This window comes from Aegilops tauschii, chromosome 6 (genome assembly GCF_002575655.3).
Source record: "Aegilops tauschii subsp. strangulata cultivar AL8/78 chromosome 6, Aet v6.0, whole genome shotgun sequence".
NCBI lineage: Eukaryota > Viridiplantae > Streptophyta > Magnoliopsida > Poales > Poaceae > Aegilops > Aegilops tauschii.
The window spans coordinates 122,436,863-122,446,502 of NC_053040.3; the positions used below are offsets into that span (position 1 = coordinate 122,436,863).

At 46.9% G+C, this 9,640-nt stretch overlaps 1 protein-coding gene across 1 annotated transcript; it reads left to right on the top strand.

Moving 5' to 3' along the window:
- The first annotated feature begins 1,574 nt into the window (after positions 1–1,574).
- Positions 1,575–9,017, top strand: LOC109746592 (putative E3 ubiquitin-protein ligase LIN-1). Its single transcript, XM_020305708.4, has 7 exons — positions 1,575–2,577; positions 2,819–2,951; positions 4,052–5,031; positions 5,121–5,265; positions 5,343–5,594; positions 5,727–6,036; positions 8,707–9,017. The coding sequence occupies exons 1-7, from the start codon at positions 1,664–1,666 to the stop codon at positions 8,814–8,816; spliced, it is 2,844 nt and encodes a 947-aa protein (XP_020161297.1). The 5' UTR covers positions 1,575–1,663; the 3' UTR covers positions 8,817–9,017.
- Positions 9,018–9,640: the final 623 nt, after the last annotated feature.

Sequence of the window (9,640 nt, forward strand, 5' to 3'; positions counted from 1 at the left end):
CTTCCCCCTTGCTGGATCAAGAAGGAGGAGACGTCGCTGCTCCGTACGTGTGTTGAACGCGGAGGTGCCGTCCGTTCGGCGCTCGGTCATCGGTGATTTGGATCACGACGAGTACGACTCCATCAACCCCGTTCACTTGAACGCTTCCGCTCGCGATCTACAAGGGTATGTAGATGCACTCCTCTCCCTCGTTGCTAGATGACTCCATAGATTGATCTTGGTGATGCGTAGAAAATTTTAAATTTCTGCTACGATCCCCAACAGTACAACCCCAAGAGCATAAACGGCGCAGCAAAGTGCACACTGCCCTTCTAGTTTTTATTATGTTTGAGGTGTTTTGTACTTCCCGTGAATCTTTATAATAGATCTAATAATTTTCGCAAAAAAAGACGTCGGATCGTAATGATCCCCACCTTGCTCCATATGTGACACACGCACTGACATTGTAGTAGTTATACTAGGATGTTTACATTTTCAAATGACAATTTAGTAATGGTTAGAAAGGAACCAATCTCATCACTTGACTTGTCCAGATATACCCTACCATCACTGCAAACACCATCCCCACACTTCATTCTCCTATCGAGCTCCTCCACCGTGCCTCCTACTCCACCCTCCCAAAGCAACCGTATTGAGCTCCTTCATCGCCCCTCCTCCACCACCTTCCCAAAGCAACACCTCCCTCGCCGTCGATTGAAGTACAAAGTTCTACTATGGACTCATGAGAGCGAGCTCGAGTTGGAGCTCTAGACGGGAGCTCTCCGCATCGGTGGACTTAGGGGAAAAAAGGGCCAGGAGCGAATGGTCTTAGGGTCTCCCAATCCGACTTTGGCGAAGCTTCGACGGTAGGATTCATGCCCGACGAGGTCAGTGCTACACGGATGATGGTGTGAGGTTGGTACTTTCTGGATTTTCTGATGTTGCGTACGTCGATTTGACACGCTACGAACTCAATAACACGACCAACATGCTACAACGATTCTGAAGGTTTGATACAAATGTTGCGTGCTCCAAACTGGTTTTCACATTGCCACAAATGTTAGTTCACATGCTACATGTGTTGCAACAGTTCTTCTCAGGGATTTGCCTTGATCGGTGGGGATATGTTTCATACACAAAAACATTGTTGCATGGGTGTGTTTGACTTGCTACAACGTTTGTCATATCGTGCAGAGAAGAGTCGCGACGATGACAATGGGGAAGGTGGGCGATCGACGCATAGACCCTCACATTCTCAAACCATGAAGTCAAAAAAAACATAGATCGTCTGTTTTACCGGGAACAAGTCAACATGTAAAATGGAGGAAAAATTGAAGATTAAATTATGCTGCAGCCCCATGTTAAGTTTGTAGTAAGTACGTATAAATTATGCAGAGTTTTTAGCTTGTTTCAGCTCTCGACCCGTCATTTTGCTGCCGCATACCGACGGGCACGCCTTGCTTGTCGTTGTCGTCGTCCACGCCAGCGCCAGCGCTGCATGGGAGCATGCATATGCATCTGCATGGCCGCGCCCTTGCCCGTGGGGCTTGACCGACCGGCGGCCCCGCGCTTTTAACCGTGCCACTGCCATCCTCTCTCCCCCCTAAATGCCTCGGAGAAGGGCCGCACTGCACACGGCGCCTTCCAGTTCTTGTTCTAGCTAGCTCTCGCCCCAAGAACCGCGATGCCGCCGCCGCCGTCCTCCTCCTCCCTCCGCGACCTGCTCGCGCGGGAGCGCTCCGAGCTTCCCGAGCCCGCCGCGCCGTGCCGCACGGTGTCGAGCAGGCAAATGCCGGGGTCGCCGCCTCCCCGCGGCGCCGACGACGCGGTGGGCACGGTGGTCTCGATGCTATCCGGCTACGCGGGGCGGTTCTCCAAGGACGCGGAGTTCCGGCGGGCGCTCCGGGAGAAGTGCGCCGCGTGCCTCGCGCCCGCGGCGGGGGAGCACGCCGTGCTGCTGGCCGACCTCGAGCTGGCCATCGAGAGCATCGAGCGCCTCGCCGACGCCGCCCCGTCCCCGCGGGACTCCAAGATCCGCTCGCTGCGCAACTCCATCCGCCTCCTCGGCATCGTCGCCGCGCTCCACGCGCCGCCGCACCCCGCCGCCTCCGGTGACCGCGAGGGCGACGCCCGCGGGGTGCCCAGCTCCCACCTCTCCGCGTGCGCGCAGCTCTACCTCGCCGTCGTGTACAAGATGGAGAGCGACCCCCACCTCGCGGCGCGCCACCTCCTCCAGGTGTTCGTCGACGCGCCCCACCTGGCCCGCAGAACCCTCCTCCCGGACCTCTGGGCCCACGTCTTCCTCCCCCATCTGCTCCATCTCGAGGTCTGGCTCGCCAATGAGTCCGAGCTCGTCGCCGGCTGCGGCGACGCCGACGGCCGGAGCAGCAGCAGGATGAAGACCCTGCAGAGGCTGTACGACGACCAAATGGACAGCGGCACAGCTCAGTTCGCAATGTACTACAAGGAGTGGCTCAAACACGGCGGCGATGCGCCGCCCGCCATCCCCTCCGTGCCATTGCCTTCGACGCCCTGGAGTTTCGACAAGTGGGAGAAGCACTCGTCGTCACTGCGCACGAGCTCCATCAACAGAAATCTGTGCGTCAACCTCGTCAATACTCACTCTGTTCCTAAATATTTGTCTTTCTAGAGGTTTCAACAAGTGACTACATACGGAGCAAAATGAGTGAATCTACACTCTAAAATATGTCTATATACATCCGTATATGGTAACCATTTCAAATCTCTAGAAAGACAAATATTTAGGAACGGAGGGAGTAGATTTTTACACCGTCAAAAATTAGTATAAGAATGTCTTGACATCATCTGATTTTTACAGGTACAATGCCGTTTTCGGCACGTCGTTTGAGCAGGAGGACGCGAAGCTGCCGAATGAGGCTGAATATGTCCCGGATATGGATGTGCAATTGGATGAAAATTCAGATAGCTTGAAGATGGAGAAGCCTGCTCATGTGAGTCAACAGTTCCTTTCTTGCCATTATATATGGTGATTAGCCTGATAGGCTGACACGCGACACGGTGTAAGTTTGTACGCGTGTCTCAGATTAGGACTACGGGTATGCTTTGGACAAGAGACAAGTTATGATCACTCATCGCCGTCCTGATAATTTGGCTGCACAGCTGTCCGTGTCCCAGGGAATCGTATTTGTTTTCTATGGTGTGGGGACTAGAGAATTTTGGCTGCATTTCTAGCAATTTAAGATGCAAGCCTTAACTTGGGCCCAGAGATTTTAGTTGCACGTTAGAACATTGCAATAGCATTTCCAGTTCATAATATTTCTAAAAATTGATATAACGGTAATTGCTAAACTGACGTTGCAAAGTTCATTCAGAGTGCACTGTACTATGGTGCTTTCAGAAATATTGTTACTGTTATTGGCGTCTGGTAAATAGTTTTCCTACATCTTCGTGCTCATCTTGTTGTATTACTTGCTTGATTGCTGAGTATATATTTTCCACGTTCATGTAACTTTTATGTTGCCATGGCTGGATTTTACTAGTATAGCATTTCGAATACAGAGATACTGAGGATGTAGTTTTCCTAGCAAACAAGGATTTTTTTTTTTTATTCCTTCTGCTGTAAAATTACACTTGGCTTACCTGCGAATGAGAAATTCTGTGAAGCTGCACCTATGGTTCCATTGTTATTCAAGATATACTTGCTATCCAGATTATGTCCACAAGAAGGGGTCAGCTTTCCATTAGTTTTGGAAGATATGGAAGGTGAAAAGAAAAGCTTTATCTTGGCTAGTTACTGTTGTGAAACTTTAGTTCCAAGACACCCTCATAGTAGTTAATGTCAGTCAAGACTAACATGATGGAACTGAGTGCCTGCTCGACCCCGTAAACATGTCTTAACAAATATAAAAACCATTTTGATTGACTTGGAAAGGCTTTGAAGCACAGGCATGCATGGCCCATTTACATTTCTTTTGTCATTGATGTTTGAAGCCTGCCAAATTGTACTGTTAGTTTCTCACAAAAGCTGAGTTGTTTAATCAGCAATATATATGTTTGAAGTTATTTAACTTATGCTGTTTTGAGTAGACAGAGAAACATTGGGCTACAAGAGAAGCAGTCCGGCATTCGGAAAGAAAGCACTGTTCCGGAAACAGCACCAACTCCACGCAAATCCTACTCGTTGCGTTTACTCTCATGCCGCGGAGATGTAAGCAGGAATGTTATTGATCACCCTAAGGTAACAAAGAGAGGCAATGTCTCTGTCGAGAAAGAGCTAGATTGCTGCGAGGTAACAGTGAGTCTACAACGAGCAGTTTCCATCGTATCGAATTCAGACAGTCTTACACAGTGCGAGTACGCTGTGCACGAAATCGCCACAGCATGTTCAAATCTAGGTGGGGGTCCTAATCTTGGAACTTGGATGTCATGTCCCTCTTTTATTCAAGGGCTTCTCGAGGTCACATTCACTTCCAAAGATGATGCAGTACTTGAGTCAGCAATCTTGATAATGGGAGAGCTGGTTTTGAGAAATGAGGTCAATAGGCAGATCGTTCTTAACGCAGATCCACAGCTTGAGATTTTCTTGAGGCTTCTGGCTCTGAGAAGCAATGGCTTGTTTCTGAAGGCAACTGCAGTGCTTTATTTGATGAAGCCAAGAGCTAAGCAGATGCTATCTATGGACTGGATGCCACTAGTATTGCACATATTGGAGTGTGGGGATGAGGTGCAGCTTGTGTCTTCCCTGAAGTGTTATCCAAAGATGGCGGCATTCTACTTTCTAGATCAGCTCCTTACGGGGTTTGACATCGACAGAAATGTCGAGAACGCAAAGCAGATGATTGCTCTTGGTGGTTTGGACCTGCTGATGAGCAGACTTGAAGTTGGTGATGCCCGTGAAAGTAGAATCTGCATCTCTCTCTTGACCTCATGCGTCCAAGCCGATGGCAGCTGTAGATACTACTTGTCTGATCATCTGAAGAAGGAGCCTCTTGTTCAACTTCTTGTAGGAAATGAGAAAAAGGCTAGTGCTGCTGCCCTTAACTTGATGAGTGAACTAACCTGCCTTAACAGGTAAAATAGTTCTACATTATTGATAAAAGGTGTAGATTCTGAGAAGTATATCCTTTGAATTAAACTTGCAATTTTTTTATGCAAACCAGAACAAGCCAGATGGTAGAGTTCCTCAAGGAGCTGAAAAGTGGTGGCTGCTTAAATACAATGCAAATTCTATTGGTCTATCTCCAGCAGGCTCCTCCTGTCCAACATCCATTAGCAGCTGTCATGCTACTTCAGCTTGATCTACTGGTAACATGCATCTTGTTCGTTCGCTCAGTCAAGCTTTTCTGCTTTTGTACAATCCCCTTATCACAGTTTTCTTGCAGGGAGATCCTTTGCAGTACAGCGTTTACCGACAGGAAGCGATTGATGCTATGATGGCTGCCTTGGAGCATAGTTCAGAGAGCGTAAAGGTGCAAGAACAGTGCGCTCGAGCTCTGTTGCTCCTGGCAGGGCGGTTTTCATCCTCGGGAGAACCCATAGCAGAAGCATGGCTACTGAAGAGAGCAGGCGTAGATGGCTCCCTGTCGGAATCATTTAGAAGAACAGAGATTTTCAAAAATAAGGGTGCACGAGCGGTATGCTGTCATCCTTTTAAAACCATGCTGTATAATTTGCCTTATAAGTTACTCGACAACCCTGTTTTTTGGAACATGGTTCTGTTGCATAACTTCAGTTTTTACTTACCCGGATGCTGTGTTAATTCACAGGAAGAAGAGAAGGTGGTCGAAGAACGGCTGAAGAAACTTGCCCTCGTGCTGGTAAAAACCGGGAACAAGCGGTTCCTCGCGGCGCTGTCAAACTGTATATCTGATGGAATCCCAACTTTGGTCCGAGCGTGCCTCGTAACGGTAGCATGGATGAGCAGCTCCCTCTCCCCATTGCATGGATGCAACACTTTCCAGCCTTTGGCGTGCTCCGTTCTCGCTGCTAAGCTTCTAGATAGGTTGAGCTATGACAGAGTTATGGAAGAGAGGGTGCTCGCTTCGCTATCGCTGTTGAACCTTGTGAGACATCCAGGTACATTTCCTTCTGCCGTGTGCAACATACTATTGCCATTAGTGTTTGTTGGCCTGAATTTATTTCCTAGTATAGTTTTGAGACTTTACAGTACACTGTCTTGCATTTTTTTTTCGAAAAGGGGGTTTACCCCAGCCTCTGCATCAGAAAGATGCATACGGCTCATCTTATTAATAAAAATATCCAGCAACAAGTCTCCAAGTCTCGAAGTAAGAAGTAAACAAATGCTCACAAGAGCTAAACAAAAAAGACAAAGCCACAACCGGTTGGCAAATAGAAATAGGAGCACTACATGCCTATCCTATTACATGACCGCCATCCAAACCGGTTGAAAATATCCCGAGCTACCATCTCCCATCGGGTAGACGCAGTAACCAAACGCTCCCTGGCCTCCGTCGGAGTGAGTAGCGACCACATACGGATCAACCCAGTGGCCCTGAAGATAACCTGCAAAAAGTGAATGTTCGTTGTTCTGTTAAAAACCAAATCATTTCTACAGTTCCAGACTGCCCATAATAAAGCACAGACGCCTACACGAATGTGCCTCGCAGTATCTGAATCAATCCCATCGAGCCACGTTCCAAATAACGTGTTGATAGAAGTGGGCGGATTAATATTAAAAGCAATATGAATCGATTGCCATAGAATCTTGGCCAGCGGACAATCAAGAAAGAGGTGTTTGATAGTTTCGTTATGGTCGCAAAAACTACATCTTGCAGAACCCACCCAGTTGTGTTTTGCCAGATTATCCTTAGTCAAAATAACTTGTTTATGCACAAACCACATAAACACTTTGATTCTCAAAGGTACCTTCACTTTCCGAACGTGCTTCGAGGAAGGAATCACGCTAGTGTTAATAACATCCAGATACATGGATTTGACCGAGAACACGCCGTTCTTAGTTAGTTTCCAATACATCTGATCTGGCTGCTGAGACAACTGGACATCCATCAATCGTCTTACAAGATGAAGCCAGGCCTCCCAACGATTTCCCACTAGCGTCCTCCGAAAGCTAATATTGAGGGGAGTGGATTGTAGAACGGTTGCAACGTAGGCTTCTCTACGTTGAACAACGTTATACAAAGTAGGATACTGAGGCGCAAGGGGAGTCTCCCCAAGCCACGTATCCTCCTAGAACCTCGTAGTAGCTCCATTTCCGACTAAGAACCTTGTCCTGTTGAAAAAGAGTGGTTTGACTCTCATCAAGCCTTTCCAAAATGGTGAGTCAGTCGGCCTCACTGTCACCTGGGACAAGGTTTTAGAGTGAAGATACTTATTTCACAAAATCTGAGCCCAAGTAGCCTCCGTCTCGGACGAAAGTTTGAACAGCCACTTGCTAAGGATACATCTGTTTTTGAATTCCAGATTTTCAATACCTAGACCCCCTTGGTCCTTCGGCCTACAGATTATATCCCATTTAGCCAGCCTATACTTTCGTTTAAGCTCATCACTCTGCCAAAAGAATCGTGATCGATAGAAATCTAGCCTCTTCCTGACTCCCACCGGGACCTCGAAAAAGGAGAGGAGAAACATAGGCATACTTGTGAGGACCGAATTAATCAAAATTAATCGCCCTCCATATGACATGGGCTTCCCTTTCCAACAGCTCAGTTTCTTCTCAAAACGATCCTCGATGCATTTCCACTCTTTGTTAGTCAGCTTACGATGATGAATGGGTATACCTAAATACGTGAACGGTAACGTTCCCAATTCACATCCGAACAATTGTTTGTAAGCCTCCTGGTCATCATTAGCTCTTCCAAAACAGAACAATTCGCTCTTGTGGAAGTTAATTTTTAACCCGGTCAATTGTTCAAATAAGCATAACACGAGCTTCATGTTTCTCGCTTTCGCCAAGTCGTGCTCCATGAAGATGATAGTATCAACAACATACTGAAGGATGGAGATACCGCCATCAACTAAATGCGGAACAAGGCCACCTACCTGCCCCGCATCCTTAGCCCGTCCTATTAAAATGGTCAGCATATCTACCACTATGTTGAATAGGATCGGTGACATTGGATCTCCTTGCCTTAACCCTTTGTGTGTCTAGAAGTAGTGACCTATGTCATCATTCACTTTAATCCCTACACTCCCTTTTTGCGTAAAGGATTCAATCTGGTTTCTCCAGGCCGGATCAAATCCTTTCATACGGAGAGCCTGTTGAAGGAATGGCCATTTAACTTTATCATATGCTTTTTCAAAATCCACTTTAAAAACAACGCCATCTAGTTTTTTTGAGTGAATCTCATGGAGCGTTTCATGCAAGACGACAACCCCTTCAAGGATATTTCTATCTGGCATGAAAGCAGTCTGGGACGGTTGCACCACAGAATGCGCAATCTGCGTAAGTCTGTTAGTCCCAACCAGTCTTGAGTACTTTTGGTACAGTCTTGCATAATCTTCGAAAATATTGCTTTCTGGGATGGTACATTTGGCAACTAGTAGTAGTACTTATAATCAGTTCAAACCAGATTCAATTGTTATGATCCATTCAAACCAGATTCAATTGTACTTATTTATAAGGCTTTACCTAAGCAGGTCTTGTAAATGAATTTCCTGTTCTACGCGGGCTTAAATACCAAGTTCATTTCCCGAATAATTTTACTTCTGTTGCTCCGCGTGAAGCCTGAATTCTCGATCATTTAAGCCGATATTTCCTCCTGACAGAATGCTTGGAGGGGCTTTTGCCACTGAAGAGGGACACAACGGAGTCGTTGCGTGACCTGGCAGATGTGACGTGGACCGCCAAGGAGCTCCTCTTCGCGTGCTGCAGATGACAGACCCTACCTGAAGAGGGAACAGCTTCTCAGTGCATACCAGCATGGAAGAAGTGTAGGGATCAGTCACAACTTAGTGTAATTTTGCCCCTTTTTTGTACACATTTCTTTTCTTGATTTGTAAAGCCTCAGATTTTATTTCCCTTGTAACACAGAGATGTTTTCTCCTTGCTATGAGTTTATTATTTATTTCCCTCCGTAGAGACCTCGGAGCACTCCCACAAGGCCAAGGACTCTAGTTGCTGGTAACCATTGTGAAGTGTGGTGCTAAGAGAATAAAAGTTAGAATTGGTGAATATATAAGGTAGAAAATGCTCTACCTTTATCTTCAGGAGAAAAAAGTTAGAATCGGCTCTAGTACTAGAGCCAGATTTCTAAAATAGAGTTAACCACATGCGGCGTATACTCATGCAAGTCCAAATTTTGAGGGAGAAGCAGATGAAGAAATGCAATATTCACGCGGGCCTAGAAATAGATGCTAACAATATTTGAGCAAATTTAATCGAATTCTAGCATTTTTCTTAGCACACGTGACATTGCTCACGCTCTGGTCTGCTCTGCTCTGGAGTAGTTATTTCAAAACTTCGGCCGTGAAACTCGCCGCCGAAAGACGTGGTCCGACGTGGAGGTGTACTTCTGACTCTATCTTACGGACAAGAAGCCAGCAAAGGGCATGTCGACGAGACTGTACCGTTGGCTGCTTGAGCTGGAGCTGGAGACTCCTGGACATACATTACTCATGAAAAAGTTGTCGGCCGCTGAACCACTTGCATCCTCACTTGTTAGGTACAAATACACTGCATCTGTGAGCGGCGTGCATTCCG